Below are 16115 nucleotides of genomic sequence, written 5' to 3'. Positions count from 1 at the left end.
GATCTATGGTCACAACTAGTTATTTGAGGGGGAAAAGGACAAGAATAATGATACACTTCTAACGAAATGGAGTCTAGACTAATAACTTTTGCCCAGCCAAGGATACTTATACTTCGATGAGCCCATTTCTTACATACAGAAGGCATATCAACAATAATACAGACGAAAGATGGATATGCCAGAATTATTGGTCAAATAAATGCACCTAGGAAAAGGAATCATATTCCAACATTAGAAACCATGTTCTAGTCCAGTATCTATACAAGCCACGTCTCCTTTCTATTCCCTTGTCTGTGAAAGGTAGAAAGACCCTTCCAGCATTATCTCAATCGAAATACAAAATTCTTGGTTCGACCATACGCTTTCATACCAATATCATGACATGAACATAAGACGGATTTTGCACATTTAGCACAAGTAATTAGTTGCAAAGATAGAGACTGTATCATCACATACGTGAAAACAACTTCGCATGAGTTTGCTTAAAAACAATAAGCTTCACATAAGCAACCAGAACAACATTCACAAACATTGCTACAATATCCATTTTAAATCAACTACAGGATACAAGAAGTTAGATGTAAGTGACCTTAGGTCAAAGGCTTCCCATTTGAAGTACTAGTTGTTGGAGTTTCTGCTGAAGAACTTGACCCTTTGTTTATCATTTCATCAAAAGTCGCAGGATCGAGATAAGATTGGTATGGTGGCAACCTACACCACAGACAATAAACTTAGCAAAAATCAACATAAATTAAGGTATTGGAATGGGAAAGATAGTCCTTTCTACCTGCTAGCAGTAATAGTTTGTCCATCTATATTCATCTTCACATCGAATATATTGCCTGCAGACAACAAACTGATTACTCGTAGCACTAATAATAATGTCAATAATATTCCGACAATGAAATTACTTTCGGATTTTACTGGGTCAGCAAAAAAGTATGTATAAAAATGATTTTTCTTCCTTAAGATTAAAACTTAAACACCATTCATGAAATGAAATAGATTATGTACAGAAAGAACCCAGTTAACATAGAAGTTATCATGGGCCTTCTACATCATTCTGCATTCATGTCTTCTTTTAACCATCACCCTTTCGTTGTGCTTATCTTTTAACTAGCTGATGTATATTTTAAGTCTAGCATTTAAAATTCCAACACTTAAAATATAAGGGACGACAATCATGAAATCAAAAAACGTAAACAGAGAGCTAGAGGATAACTTAAGATAACAAGGAAATTGAAGGTTGTGATATGTATTGGTAAAAGTCCTTACTTCTTGCCTCGTTTATCATGTCAACAAGAGATTTATCAGATAAGATCAAGTGTGTAAGAGCAGACATTGCAACAAATAGCACTAAGTGGCTTCCTCTACTATTTCTAATTGTATCTAATGCATACTTCCATTTACAATCAAGGTCTCTATCTATTATTAGTTGCATCAATATTTACCTCCAAAAATAGTCTTGTCTGAGAAGTATTTTGACATCAAATACTGTTTAGATTCAGCCTCATACTTCTTGAACTTCTCAATATGCTCTTTGTTGTCCATGAATCTGAAGGCGAAATATGAAAAGAGTTATAAAGCATGTCAGGTCCACAAATGAAACTAAAGCAGAAGTGCAGAACTATAATAAATTAATCAACTCAGAACACCATTAATCATAATAAAGTGTAGTAAACTATAGCATAGTAACTAAATACGACTTTACAACGATAAGTCAGCTATACAGATTCACTATACAAATGAAACAAAAGAATAGTTAACATAAATAAATAACTAATAAAATAATCAAATTTGTAAACCATATAAAGAAGTGAAATAAAGCGTACAACTCACAGCGTAGGTCAGCTTCTTTGATTTATTACACATTTCAGACTCCCGGACTGCTTCTTAACTACATGATATAAGGAAAGAGTTTTCCTTATGTGAACCAATGAATGATGGAATGCAAATAAAGAGTGAATTCTAGCTCCAAAACTGAGCGGCAACTAAAAGCGTAATCACTTTCCAAGTGTAAACTGAGAGCTTGTCCTTGAAAATTAATACTAGTACTAATTTCTTTCAAACAAAAGAAGTTAAAAGATATGGTAGTGTATCTTCCTATACATCTCTGACAAAACTATTTGAGATTTTAATAGCAAAATCTCTAAATAAAATCAGCAAAAACCAATCTGCATGCAGAAAAGAAACTGAATCAATTATAAGAGGACTTCAAAAATATAAAAAAAAAAAAAATAGAACATTTACAATTCAATTATTTTAAGCCAATAATTCTTTCATGAAACCGGACATGCAATAAGGACCAGCAGACAGAGGTGACAAAAGACCATGGTCAACTAAAACTAACTCGAAACACATGGAGCCAAAAATAGGATTTTTTTCACATTCATGAATCCGGAGGCTGGCATTTTCAGAAAGCCATAATCATGGTATACACAATATAACTAAGCCAGAAAAAAAATACAAAAACAGATTTTGTGTGATGCATCTGATGAAGCAAAACTGAAGGGATACAAGGGAAAAAATAAGTCATAAAAGAGGAAAATTCAGATTAAGGTACAACCATCATATTGAGCACAGAACACTATGGCCTGCATTTTGGTATCAATTTAAACGTCCAGTAATGGAGTCTTGCTGATAAGCTAACATCATTTTTATCTTATCTAATAAAAGGTGTGTCAAGCCCACAGACGTGGCTATAACATGTCAAAAAGAAAATTCAGATTAAGGTATGCCAAATACTATTGCATGTTTGTCCTTACTTTGAGAAATGGCCAACCCACGTTTCTTCAGGAGTCTATCATACTAACATTAAAACCATTTGCACAAAATCACAAAATGAGATACTGAAATTTGATTTAACATCAAACTAATATCACTCCACACAGTTTTGTGAAATAAAATTTAGTTGCCCTAATGTGCATCACTATATTTGGTGTTTACTTTCACTGAATTACATGTATCTTAGGCAAAAAAAACTTATTGACAAATATACTTCGGTTTTGAAAAATATATAAAATTTTCAGTCATTAAGCAGAACTATTCCTTTGCCTATGATAAGGGGGGTTATGTTTTTAAATTTCAATTATCAAGCAGAACTATGCCTTCAATTATAAGATGTTGGAATCTGCTGCTTGATAATTAAACTATTTCTGATAAGTCATGGGAGATTATGTTTTTCACTTTGTTTTGAATAAGATGCCAGTTCTACTATGTAGCCTCTCAACAAGCAGTTCAAGCAAAATCACGATGAGTCCATCTATCTAGGTGGTTCCCAGGCCTTCCACTCTCTAATAAGTTTAGGTATAGTTATCTAAAAACATCTACAGGCCTTCTCAATTGAGTAAAGAAGTTTCGAGATGAGACATTAGTAATTTTAACCGAAAACATTCATATGTTTCACGAATCAAGACAACACTCAGCAGAAGTTTGAATCTTTCCACATTTTCTCACTAACAAACACACAACTTGAAATACAAAACGAAAGAACAGTACCGAATCGGTAAGAACGGGGCGGAGTGCGGCCCCACGGCAGAGAAGGTGCAGGGATGTGGAATCGGCTTCAATGGAGCAGGCGGCGGCGCCCGCCGGAGAAAGTGCAGGTGATGAGGTAGAGTGGCGACTTCTACCAAAATACTGTGTTTAAATCAGTTGGGTTTGGATTCAATCCGAACCAAAATTGAAAACCCAACCCCAACTGAAGTTTGAGGTTAAAATACTCAGATTAAATTCGATGTTCACGAGTTAAACTTTCATTTCATGAAAAATTACAGCATAAAATAAACTTTAATATTTGCACTTGCATTCCCTCGAAAACCTATCATATGCAAATAGAAACTATAAATTTTTTGTTTATTTCTTAAAATTAAAAACTTTTTATTTTTAATAAGATGGAATTCATTTTTTATTGAAATATATTTTCTTTTTATTTTTTTACTTTACCAATCTTGCAGTAAATTAGTATCGTTTTAAAGTTTACGCGGAGTACTTCTTCTCTCTTCTCACATTTAATTTTGCAAGTTATCTTTGTCTTCTCTATATACTTAATTTTAGTTTCTGTGCATTTTTGCATATGATAAACTTAATTTACGTTTTAAATAAGTAGACCGTGGTCCGAATAATAAAATGACTATGGAATTAATTATTTGTGGTTAAACGATTTTAGCTTTGGAATGATTAAGATTACATGCCATCTGCATGAAGCTTAAGTTCTAAATTTGAGTAATCTACTTAACGAAAAAGAAAAGCATCATTCATGACAAAATAGAACATTTTCTCGTTTGCAAAGGGACTAATAAATACTCCTACTAACTAACAAAACTTGAAATAACTCACAAGCTTTCAAAATAATAGGAAAATCTCATATAATGAATTTTGTCAACAATAGATTTTTTGTAAAGAATAGTTAAAGAAATCTATTTTCCACAGTATCCATTTCGTTCATAAAAAATTATGAACACTTTCCTTTTGTCCATTCTAGAAAATTAGCTTTACCCCTTATTTTTCTACTTTGACACTACTCACAATAAAATACTAATAATCATTTCGCCCTTTACAATACAAATAACACTAATTTTTTTAAGAAAGTGTAGATAAAGGTTAGTTAATATTTAGTTGGGAATTAATGACACGTAATGTCTCTCATCTGTAATTATCCCATAAAACCTCAAATTACGAATATTTATACCCATAAAACCAGAAAATTACTCATAGGTTATATGTGTAGAGCGAGAAGAAAGTGGAAGCTTGAGTCTCTTCCATTAAAGGCTTAAGCTCCGTCCCCAGTCAGTAAATACTGTACTCCACACTTATATTTCCATTCAACGCGCATTCTCACTCGGTTTATTGACTTTTCTCGATCAATTCATCACTCGAATTGGAGCGAGAGGCGTTTGATCCAGGGTTTGACATGCGGAGGGGCCGCCATGGCTGAATCACCACCATCAACCTCTGAAAAACCCCCAATCCAGAAGGTAGGGTTAGGGTTTTTGCTCGAAGATGCGCCTCTGTCCGATCCGATCAATCCCGAGCCTGAAATTCCTGAAAATGCCCCTGGTGGAGGGAGTGATCCGCCGAAGGCGGAGCGGGAGGAGGTGTTTGATGAAACCGCCTCCCTCGATGAAGAGATGGAATTTCTAAATGCAATTGAGAGAGAGCTGTCTGAGCTTACTATCCAGCAAGCCCACATCGAGGGGGTTAGCGTGATATTGGAGGGCATCGAAGGGGATGATGCTGGAAAACAAAAGGATGGCAACGATTCGGAGAGCTTCGAAGGTGGAAATGATATTGATGAAGGTGATGCGGATAAGGAGGGTAATGTAGCTGTTAATTTTGGTGATGGAGCGTCCAAGTTTGGGAGATTTAATCAGAACAATAGCCGAAGGAGGATTAACTATCCTATGAGGCCTGATGCAGAGGATTGCTCCTTTTATATGAAATTTGGGTCGTGTAAATTTGGGTTGAATTGCAAGTTTAATCATCCTCCTAGGAGAAAGAACCAGGTCTGTTTGTGTAGTTGGATTAGACCACATCATGCCAATAATGTTTAATATACCGTTCATTATAATCATAAATATGTTTACTTTTTTGCAGAATGTTAAGGAGAGAACAAATCACAGGGAAGAGAACTCAGGGAGGGGAGGGCAGACTGAGTGCAAGGTTATTAAAAGTTATTCTTTTCTTTTTTAACTTTTGTGGAAAATGCTTTATCTGCTTTTCAAGTGGATGTGATCTTAATTCCTGACAGGGCCCATGTAAATTTGATTTCTTTAATATGGCTCCTGATAACTTCTTGCCATTTGGACACTAGATGTACAGTGTGATAGTCTGAGTCTTTTCATCTTGCTACCAAGACAAAGCTTTTTAGAATAATATACAGCATAGGTTTGGTTCATTTATAATCGAACATAAAATTTTCTCTTAGCCATTATCTATTTTCTTGCCTGATGCATGAGGCTTTATATTGATGATATTTTTTTCTATTATACACAGGTTGAGTTTTCCCTGTAATTTGTTATCTGATGTGGCAATTTATTTGTATGTAATGCAGTATTATCTGACATCAGCGGGTTGCAAATATGGAAAGGACTGTAAATACTCTCATGGTTCAGACAGAAGCTCGACAAGCCAAACACCAGAGCTCAACTTCTTAGGGTTGCCAATTCGAATTGTATGTCTCTTCTGCAGAATTTGAAATGTTCTTCATGCATATTTGGATTTTGTTACCTTAATCTAGGCTTTGGTTTGATTTAAACGAATTAGTGGCATTTGATTGGTTCATAGATATATTCAGGAATCAGGATCAATAGGGAATGCAGCTAATTAAAGCTGAAAATGTTGAGTTTCGTTAAATTAGGCACTTAAAAATTTAGAGTTCGCTGTTAGTTCCTAGTAGCTAGGCACGGGAAAAATTCGACTGACATATCTAGTTGTGATGCTATGGAGAACTTTAAGCAATATCCAAAGCAAAGTTTGACTAGTTTCTTTTGGCTCGACTCAGTCTGTTGGTAATAGTAATCTTCATTACAGGGAGAAAAGGAGTGTCCCTACTACATGCGCACTGGGTCCTGCAAATATGGATTGAATTGCAGATTTCATCATCCTGAACCAGTCACTGTTGGTGGTGATTCCTCTTCTGGATATGGAAATGGGGGTTCTTTTCCATCACAATTTGTTTCCTCATCATCTCCCACTTCATGGTCTTCACCAAGAGCATTTAATGAGAATTCTCCATTCGTACCAGTTATGTTTCCACCATCCCCAGGTGCTCCTACTTCAAACCAGGATTGGAACGGGTATCAGGTAACTTTTGCTTATCATCCTACATGGTTCAGTATTTTGGTATATGTCTTCTATTTTCTTTAAACCTTGCGCAGATACTATTTTCAGATAACCACCCACTACTTTTGTTTCAATTATTTGGTAAGATATTTACTCCCTCCGTCCCACAAAAGATGTCACACTTCCCTTTTTTAGTTTGTCCCACAAAAGATGTCACATTTCCATTTTTGGAAAAAGTTCTTTCTCACATGAATATAAAAACAATATTTTCTCTCTCCATTTAACACACAAAATAAAACCTCCTAAAATCCCGTGCCGTCCCTCAAGTGTGACATCTTTTGTGGGACGGAGGGAGTACTATTTAGATGGTAGTGTAAAAATTGCAGTTCTTGTCAAGGTCAGGGAGTGTAAAACTCTCTGTTACTGTGTCTGTTGTGGTTGTGTTCTTTAAACTCACACAAAGTAATCGATCCCTCTTTCCATCAAACAAGTGGTACTTGGTTCTTAACTGACCTCATTAATTTCTAAAAAAAGGCCTGTTTCTTGGATAGTCAAAGTCATGTATGGAATATTATTGTTGTTCTTTGGTTGAATTGCTGAAAACATTTGTGGTAGGTGGGATTGATATTCCCAATGCTACTTAGTTCTATCAGCAAGAGTTTAGTAAATAGTGTAGTCTACCTCATTAAGGAGTTACGAGTATTATCCGGATGTCCTTTGTAAGCGATAATTTATGCAGAAGTTAGGAATCTGTTGTGTTGCCTTCATTCCTAGTAGATATGCATACTCTGGCTGGTCTGCTTTTATATCTGTTGGTGTGCCGTAACGCTCTAGCAAATGAGTGGCTCACTTAGCTCCAAAAAACACCTAGTTGCTGTATTTAGCAAAGTAGAGATCGTCAAGAATAAAATATCTGTTCTATTTTATTTGTAATAATTTTTTGTTAGCTTTTAAAGTCACCTTGGTGGGCCATTTTTGGAATCTAGAAATTATTTATAGCTAAATGGAAACAATATAGTTTCAGTTCTGCTTGATCTAGTTTACTTACTTAGTTTCAATATATATACCAGTATTTTATCTATTAAGAATTGAGTGCATAAAAGTGATGTAAGTTAATTTTATGAATAGTATGAAAGTCTACCGGAAAGTAGGTTTGGTATCACAAATAACCAGAATTGCTATCCATATGTTTTGTTATTTTGGTTTCTCCTACAATATCTAATTTCCTTATTGTTGAAGTGAAACAAGATTGTTATTCCATTTGTTAGTAGTACTAGTACATGGTTTGTTTGGTAGAATATGGCAATATGCTCTAGATACACAAGTGAGTCTTCCTAGAGTCTCTGGAATGTAGTCAGCAGAATAGGGAAAAACAAAGTGAATATGTTTATTAGGGAGTACTCCCTCCGTCCCCCATTAGGAGTCACACTTTGACCGGGTACGGGTTTTAAGAAATGTAAAGAAAAGTTGGTTGAAAAAGTTAGTAGAATGTGGGACCCATTTATTTATATTGGTTTTATAATAAAATGTGAGTGTATTGAGTTAGTGGAATGTGGGACCTACTTACTATTTATGGTAAAAATGAAGTGTGACTCTTAATTGGGGACGGACCGAAATGGAAAAGTGTGACTCTTAATCGGGGACGGAGGGAGTACTATTTAGTGGAAATACAGTTCTTGTGGTTGATTCATTGGTGAAGTCTATATAGTCTAGTTTTCTTTCACGCTCTCAGTAAGCACTAAGCTCCTATAAGCCTATTGTAAAGGTTGATGGATGAGTTTGAAACTTAAACATGGTGTCAGATTTCTTTATTTTGATTATTTTGTCATTTTGTGTCACCTGGATTTCAGTGAAAATACCTTCTGAGTTAGATTTGAAAATGGTGTTAACTGAAGAGTCCACAATCAGGTAAAAGATTAAAGCAGTATTTGTCGATGTAAAACAGAGGGCCATTTGTTAGATGAAAAGATAATTAATGATTCTTCAATAAATGGTCTTAACTTAGGAGTTCACTCCACAATATTATGAATTATAGATAAAGATTAGATGGTATATGTCGCCTCTCCTAATCTCTCCCTTGAAGGTGATAGGACTATTGACTGAATGATAGTACTAATTTTTTATGTGTTTTATGTGATTGTGTGTGGTGGCCAGTTGGTTTATTTTAAAGTTTTATAGCTTATCCGTATAATGCCCCCTTTAGCTCTGTCTTATCTGCTTCCATTTCATTCTTGATTTGTTTGAGGCTGCAACCTACTCCGCATCTGAGGGCCTGCCAACACCCCCAGCCTTTGCCCTGAACAATCTACCAGCTGAGATAAACTTCCCCATGCGTCGTCAGCCTGATATTCTAGTTGAAGAATATCCAGAGCGTCCTGGTGAACCAGAATGCAGTTTCTTCATAAAAACTGGCGACTGCAAATTCCGATCAAATTGCAAATTTCATCACCCAAAAAGCCGTGTGATCAAGGGAAAACCAAACACTTACACTCTCAGCGACAAAGGCTTGCCTCTTAGACCTGTAAGATTTTTTATGTTCAATTGAATTTTCCATTTAGGGGCACACTAAGCAAAGCTTTCTTGTGCCTTTAACAACCGTCATCCAAGATGAAAACTAGAAGTTAGGTTTTGTTGGAAGCATCTTTCTCATTATCTCCAACTGATGACGGAGCTTGCTGATAATATCATTATCTGAAAATACTTTTGATTGCTCTTGTTAACAATGCAGGATCAGCCCATCTGCACGCACTATCACCGCTACGGGATTTGCAAGTATGGACCAGCTTGTAAATATGATCACCCATCAAACTTTGCCATCTTGCCGACTCCCTTTGATCAACCGGCTGTAATGCTGGAGCAAGGAAATGAAAGCTTAGAAGCTTGAGCCTAACTTAGAGAACTATCCACTCTTTTTGTCACGTCTTAATTTAATCCTTTCATGTCACACTAGATTTTAAACTTTGGACATGCAACTTCTGCTTGACTGTGTTATTACCTAGATACAGTTTTGTAGTGACCACCAACACTTCATATTTGATCTTGGTTCTGACTTTTACTATGAACAGAATAACTTTGCACCGTGTATCTTAGCCTTGTGAGATTATGAACCAACCCCAAGTACGGTGAATGTTTGCAGTTAATGATGATTTGGCCTGAATCCAAAAGATAAAGAAAGATGTTACTGAAACAAGAAATGTAGATTTTGTTGTCCGAATAACTGGATAAAATTATAGCTTGAAATCCATCGGTTGACCCGAATAACTTGATAAAATTATAGGGTTCGAGCCGAATAACTTGATAAAATTATAGGGTTAGGCTGTCTCTGAAAATTATACTCCTCGGGAGTATACATTTGATGTTCCTCGGAAACGGAGTAGTATAACATCTTTCATTTAAATCATGGCCTAGTACTCAATATTTTAACTTTAAAAGCATCTCTTGTTCACAAAATAAAATCACACATTTTCTTGCTAATAATCTTTAACCACTCAAAACATATCCATCAACTATTTATTTTCTTAAAACGTGTGTAAGACAAATGTGTAAGTTTTGGGGATGGTGGGTATGGATTGGAATTTTGAGATATATGCAAAGACTATTGATAATTTCTGCAGCTAATAAATAGTGTCATCTTAGCTTGAAGAGAAGGATTATCTTCTTTCTCAAATGATCTAATGATAATATCAAATGCTATAGATAGAGTGGCATATAAGTACAAAATTTGATTACTAATAAAATATTCCCTCCATCCGCTATTAAAAGTCGCATTTATGAGCGTCACGAGTTTTAAGAAATGTTAAGAAAAGCAGGTGAAAAAAAATGAGTGGAATAAAGGCTGAAATGTGAGTAGAATGAGTTAGTGAAAGGTGGGACCTTATTACCATTTATGGTAAAAATAAACCGGGACTCATTTTCGCGGATAGATTAAAATGAAAAAACGAGACTCCTATTCGCGGACAGAGGGAGTATTACACTACTCTGGGTTGATTCAAACATAGAGTAATACCACAAAGAATACCACAAAGATTGTCCTATTTTTTCATTTTCGTGCCTCCCAAAAAATTTATTCCATTTTTCCATTTCCGTCCGTTCTACGAAATTTGTCATATTTCACTATAGTTGACCTTATATTCAGTTAACTTTTTCAACTCTTCGCGACGAAGGGAGTAGTTCAATATGATAAAAATTATAATTTCTCCAAGCTCATGACATTTAATGATCTTGATTTCTAAAATAAGTAATCCATTCAAGATTTATTATACAGTTTAGAGGGAAAACGTTTGATTTGTTTGACACGCCAAATTTACGAAGAGCCCAAATTAACTTTTTTACTTTTTACCCCAATCTAAGTTTTAGCGACTACAGCTGTACACTCCCCCATTTCAATCCACCTGTCACGTCACCGGTGCAGGCAGAACATCCCAGAAGTCGTCGCCGGATAACGGTGAGTCTGTTGAGATTTTTGTTTTACTTTCCAACTTTGCTGTACAGTGTAGGATGGGAATGTGATAGCTAACAATTTAACAATGTGTTATTTTAAGAAGAAGATGGTTTCAAGAGGCATAGCATGTGTTGACTGCACCATCAAATGCGAGAGATCTCACGGGAAGCAGCCAACACTTATCGACCGCTTCTTTAAAATCATGTTCGGCAAAGACTGCTCACAATTTCTGGTACTAAAACACACACACACTATTAATATGTCCCTTTCACTTTGATTCAGTTTTAAGAAATGTAAAATAAAAGTGGATGGATAAAATTGTTGAAGTTTGAGTGCGATTTTAGATAACAAAAAGAAAGTAAGTGGAAAAAATAATTGAAGCTTGAGCTCTACTTTTACACTCCCTCTATCCCATTTAAAGTGGATCATTTCTTTTTTCAGCTGTAGAGAATAAAGTGGGGAGATTGATGTTTCTGTTTTTTGAAATGATTCACTTCGAATGTGCTATACTACTACCGAAAAGGAAAATCCGAAAATGTGTCACTTTGAATGTACTCCATTAATTTAGTGGAATGTGAAACATTCTAAAATGGAAAAGTGTATCATTCCAAACTGGGACTGAGGGTATTAAGGATCTTATGTGATTCTGTTTTATATTATGTGCTTTTGTGAGTATGTTATTTTGCGTTCTCTATAGAGAGAGACCATCAATGCATTATGTTTAAATATGTTCTATTGCACACAGTTTAATGTGAACTTACTTAGCACAATCAAATAAGTATTTGCGTTGGTTCTACTTTTACCCCTGCATGGCTGGTTGTAATCTCCTATTTACTGGCTTATTTATCGGCTTATTATTGTTGCCATGAATTTGATAAGTTATTAAAATACTGACTTTATTACTAGTTAAATGAGTTGTGGATCTTGCATGTGACTTACATTTTTATATTTGGGGCTACCTCATGTTAAAAGCATCTCCCATAATCCCATTGTCCATTTAGCTTATCAGCAAAAGCCCTAAGTATCTATTATCACAATTTTTTTACTGCTTGATTTCAATATGTTAGAGCATGGGGAAATATAAAAGATTACATATTGACATGTATCTACAAAGTGCGTATCTTCGGTCTCGAGCTTTTCCAAAAATACATGCTTTAAATTCTATAATCCAATAAAGAACTCCAAAAATTTGAATTTATTGGCCATTTGCACCAGTCAACTTTTTGGTGTAATTCTAGTATTAATGTAAAGGTTTGGACTTTTTTTGGCCCAGCACAAACTTAAGGTGCATTTGAGAATCATTGTAAACTTTAAGGGCTCCGTATCTCAATTATTAATGATGCTAGTCCGGTCATGCGATCACATTTAAATAGGTTGCATGGTTGAGAACTGTGTCTACTGTGCTATGCAAGATACTTTTGCCATGTCCATGCCTATCCCACACAGATTAAAATCTATGAATCTTTTAGAGTCTAAAAAGGATTACTTTGTACTGCCCTTACGGGCTTAATCTTGCATTTTGAATGTGAGCTTTTTGTTGAAACGAACAAATAAAGTTCTTAACTTTTGCAGTGCTTGCCTCCGGGATCTGCAAAAATAATGAAGCACTTGACTAATCAGGAAACACAAATTGTGGATGTAAATGGGCAGAAATGGTCTGTAACACTTTCCCTTGTCAAAGGCTCCCTTGCATTTAAAAGGGGTTGGCAAAAGTTTTTTCAAGACCACGGTCTCAAAGCAGGAGAGTTCTTGGTATTTGAGTACTATGGGGAAAGTGATTTTATTGTTCAAATCTATGGAAAAAGCGCCCGTGAGAGAACAAACTTCAGTTATAACATGGCTCGCCAGGGCAAAAAACGTGGAAGAGACCCTGGAACAGCTTCAGAAGATGAATCATGTGGGATAGTTGGTGTAAATTCAAGCGATGAATTAATCTCGATCACTGGAGATGAATTTCAAAACCGTAAAACCATGCATGTGGTTAAAAGTGCTGGCTTGGGGGTTTCAGAACTTCTTCCGATACCTGTGGACATTGAGGATCCAATTTGTATAATCAACAATAGTGATTGGTATCACGAAGAACATAGGAATTCCTTATATGACTTAAGCTTTGAGATGGAATACAAAACATCAGATGCAAAGGAATGTGAGAGAGCTGTAATCACAATGTTAGACCCTCATACTGAAACTGAACAGCATGATGCCAACTTAGATAATGCATCAGGCCCAAAATTATCCCTTTCTTATAATCAGGTTCTGGAACTGACCAACCCAGCTCAAGCGGAGCAGACTAAGACATATGCAGAGAATGCTGAAGTGGCTGTGAACAAGGAAACTCTTATCACAAGTAACAGTGCTGAACTTTCTAGTGACAAGTTGGTGAAAGCTTTGCATGTGAAAACAGCCCTTTCTCATACAGTAAATGGAAATGAGATTAAAGAGAATGTGGATGACACTCAAATGGCTCCGCATTCACATCAAGAGGGTGGCCAGTCTGGTGGTGATTTCAAGAACAAGTTTTATGAGAAAACTTCTGATAACAGAAAAATGAAGAAGGGCGAGTTGGATAATGTTTGCAGTTTCCAAGATGGTAGGGCAACTTGTGCTTAGACTAGACTCAGGTTCATTCTGTTTTTAACATATTATAATATACAATTAATGTCTTATGATATTCTTCCTTGAGCAGTGATACCTGTTGCACTAGACAAAGCACAACCCATAAGCAAATCTCCTTTCATAAAGATTGCAAAAAGGGAACATGCTTCCGTCTCCACTTCAACTGTCAAAAATCCATTAGGTTTGTCCTCTGTTTCACTTACTAGAGAAATGATACATGTCTCATTTTATGAAGAGATGTCTTAAGTTGCATTTACTGGTTTAATAACAGTATACACAATACAGGACTACATGCTACTACTATTACGAAAGGTATCAAGATGGAGGACAAAGACAATGTGTTTCCTCAATTACCAAGTGGTGGTGCGTTCTAGTCTTCTCACATTTTAATTATGTAATGTTTTTTTCTATGTATTTGCATATATGTTCTATGTGGTCTGTACATTTTTTCCATGAGCTGCAGGAAAGGAGCCACCAATGACATGGAACGAACCCCAGATGATTTCTCCACTAGTAGTAAAAACTGAACCTGATCTGCCATATGAAACAGACCAATTGGATACTACCAATCCCTTTTTACCTCCATTTTCAGCTGAAATAGAGAGCAAACTATACCTGGTATTCTGCTTTTGTCATCCTTTCCTTTCGTATTGATTGTGGATTGCTATTAATACCCATATAAATGCATCGATGGCTTCGCCTCATCATGGCTTCTCCCCTGATTGCTCCTTATCATTAGCGCTATATATAATCGATAGATGATGGTGAAAGATGTGTATATTGGGCTTATCATATTTCTTAAATTGCAACCTCTAAAAAGCATTTATGATCCTTGAGGATAATTGCGGAAAACTCTCTTGAGATAGTATTTCTCTAAAAAGTTTGGTTTAAATATAGTTATATCTTGTGGTATTCTGAACTGCATTTAACTCCCTTGGTATTTGTTATCGTCTTACATAGACATTGCATACCTCTGATCATAATATTTATGATGTGAAATAGTCCCTATTTGTAGCATTGAAATTTGGCTTTGTACAAACAACAAAATTAAAGTTTTTGCTCTGGTGCTCCGACTCACATCAGTTGCAATTTATTAGTGATAGTATCATCATCATTGAGCCACTTATGCTGCGTTGTTGAAAACCACGCCAAACTGCAGATAGAAGTTAGATGGGTATTCAGTACTGTTATTTCGGATCAGCTCTGTTATATCTTCAGTTTATTATGTTGTGCATATTGCATTACCTCTTTGCCATGTTTTATGTAGGAGCTGCCGGTACCAATTACATTACCTCTAGGAAGATGGAGGACTCAGCTGAGATTTCGTCCAACGATGATTCAGATTATTGTATATCTGAGAGGCTCAGTAGGAAGGATATGGCCGGTTATGTACCATGAATATGTTGGTGGTAGAGCATTAACTGTAAACTGGACTAACTTCTGCGAGCAAAACAACATTAAGCCTGGGGACAAATGCCGGTTTCAAGTTGAAGATAGTTCATTGTGTGTCTTTAGAGTCGACGTGACACATGGATCTGGTTGAATCCTGAGTGATGCAGAGCTGCTTGTGCAGCTAACTTAGCCTTTAGAAGTTGAAGTACTAGATGAAGCAATGCGGATCTTGTAGCAACTTTTTCTTAGTGCACCTGATTCCCTGATATTTGGTGATGCTACTGTGTCGATATTTTGGACTGGTCCATACTTATCTGTGTAATGTGTATGCCCTTTTTCTACGTGAGATGATTAGACACAAGGGCTATGCATTTATTTTCATATTTCTCATTTACTTTATTTTAGTTAAAAACAAAGAGGAAATAGACGCATGAAATAGAAATAAAGAGTCCACGAAACTCTGCTATGGTTTGTTTAAATGAATATTGTAAAGAGTAAAAGTCAAAATTGGTCCTGAATATATGATCATTTTACGTTTTTTGGTCCTAAACATTATTTTTTGGATTTTGTGGTCCTGAACATATGGAACGATCAATGGATTTAAATCCGAATTTGACCAAATTTAAGTTTTAATTCTGTTTTTTTATTCCTTAATTAAAAACCCTAACTATTACTAAAAATATTCTTTTAAATATAATTAGATATTAATTATTCCGGAATGTTTTGAATATTCAAAATATTTTTTGGGTTCAGATTAACTGCAGATTACTATTAAATATTTTGAATATTTATCGTTAATTTTTCGTCATCACTATATTAAACTCTTCAACTTCACTAATTAGATGCTAGTACAAATTACTACTACTATTTTTCATTTGGAACA

At 35.5% G+C, this 16115-nt stretch overlaps 3 protein-coding genes across 6 annotated transcripts; 2 read left to right on the top strand and 1 right to left on the bottom strand.

Moving 5' to 3' along the window:
* Positions 1–453: 453 nt before the first annotated feature.
* On the bottom strand, positions 454–3745 carry LOC148926873 (uncharacterized). Of its 2 annotated transcripts, XM_089059002.1 has the most exons (5): positions 3499–3745; positions 1840–1897; positions 1452–1555; positions 788–842; positions 454–711 (listed from the first exon to the last, which is right to left on the bottom strand). In XM_089059002.1, exons 3-5 carry the CDS (start codon positions 1549–1551, stop codon positions 591–593), a joined length of 276 nt encoding a protein of 91 aa, XP_088915128.1. In that variant the 5' UTR covers positions 1552–1555; positions 1840–1897; positions 3499–3745; the 3' UTR covers positions 454–590. The 2 variants fall into 2 exon arrangements, with proteins under 2 accessions (XP_088915128.1, XP_088915127.1); XM_089059001.1 differs by lacking the exon at positions 1840–1897 and having other exon boundaries at positions 3499–3736.
* A 966-nt stretch (positions 3746–4711) lies between these two features.
* Positions 4712–9867, top strand: LOC125186547 (zinc finger CCCH domain-containing protein 67-like). The gene is made up of 6 exons (XM_048082930.2): positions 4712–5504; positions 5596–5661; positions 6053–6172; positions 6532–6804; positions 9029–9304; positions 9512–9867. Exons 1-6 carry the CDS (start codon positions 4929–4931, stop codon positions 9665–9667), a joined length of 1467 nt encoding a protein of 488 aa, XP_047938887.1. The 5' UTR covers positions 4712–4928; the 3' UTR covers positions 9668–9867.
* Positions 9868–11014: 1147 nt separating this feature from the next.
* On the top strand, positions 11015–15610 carry LOC125189308 (uncharacterized). 3 transcript variants are annotated; one of them, XM_089058365.1, is made up of 7 exons: positions 11015–11227; positions 11331–11456; positions 12797–13814; positions 13911–14021; positions 14126–14203; positions 14304–14458; positions 15108–15610. In XM_089058365.1, exons 2-7 carry the CDS (start codon positions 11331–11333, stop codon positions 15381–15383), a joined length of 1764 nt encoding a protein of 587 aa, XP_088914491.1. In that variant the 5' UTR covers positions 11015–11227; the 3' UTR covers positions 15384–15610. The 3 variants fall into 3 exon arrangements, with proteins under 3 accessions (XP_088914491.1, XP_088914490.1, XP_088914489.1); XM_089058364.1 differs by having other exon boundaries at positions 11325–11456; XM_089058363.1 differs by having other exon boundaries at positions 11016–11227; positions 11328–11456.
* Positions 15611–16115: the final 505 nt, after the last annotated feature.

The sequence above is a fragment of the Salvia hispanica genome, chromosome 5 (genome assembly GCF_029641045.1).
Source record: "Salvia hispanica isolate PSC_SH4W2 chromosome 5, Shi_PSC_v1, whole genome shotgun sequence".
In the NCBI taxonomy this organism is placed as follows: Eukaryota; Viridiplantae; Streptophyta; class Magnoliopsida; order Lamiales; family Lamiaceae; genus Salvia; species Salvia hispanica.
Note: the sequence above shows the minus strand (reverse complement) of the source record. Positions and strands in the feature narration are given on the sequence as shown.

What these genes read in the sequence shown, in the direction of transcription:
- LOC125186547 (XM_048082930.2), top strand. Translation starts at nt 4,929, where the DNA reads ATGGCTGAATCACCACCATCAACCTCTGAAAAACCCCCAATCCAGAAG. An exon ending in GAGGGCAGACTGAGTGCAAG is followed by an intron (nt 5,662 to 6,052) that starts GTTATTAAAAGT and finishes TATGTAATGCAG; the next exon opens with TATTATCTGACATCAGCGGG. An exon ending in AAGGCTTGCCTCTTAGACCT is followed by an intron (nt 9,305 to 9,511) that starts GTAAGATTTTTT and finishes TTAACAATGCAG; the next exon opens with GATCAGCCCATCTGCACGCA.
- LOC125189308 (XM_089058365.1), top strand. Translation starts at nt 11,331, where the DNA reads ATGGTTTCAAGAGGCATAGCATGTGTTGACTGCACCATCAAATGCGAG. An exon ending in TGTTTGCAGTTTCCAAGATG is followed by an intron (nt 13,815 to 13,910) that starts GTAGGGCAACTT and finishes TTCCTTGAGCAG; the next exon opens with TGATACCTGTTGCACTAGAC. An exon ending in AACTGTCAAAAATCCATTAG is followed by an intron (nt 14,022 to 14,125) that starts GTTTGTCCTCTG and finishes TACACAATACAG; the next exon opens with GACTACATGCTACTACTATT.
- LOC148926873 (XM_089059002.1), bottom strand. Translation starts at nt 1,551, where the DNA reads ATGGACAACAAAGAGCATATTGAGAAGTTCAAGAAGTATGAGGCTGAA. An exon ending in AGACAAGACTATTTTTGGAG is followed by an intron (nt 843 to 1,451) that starts GTAAATATTGAT and finishes TGTTGTCTGCAG; the next exon opens with GCAATATATTCGATGTGAAG. An exon ending in CAAACTATTACTGCTAGCAG is followed by an intron (nt 712 to 787) that starts GTAGAAAGGACT and finishes TCTGTGGTGTAG; the next exon opens with GTTGCCACCATACCAATCTT.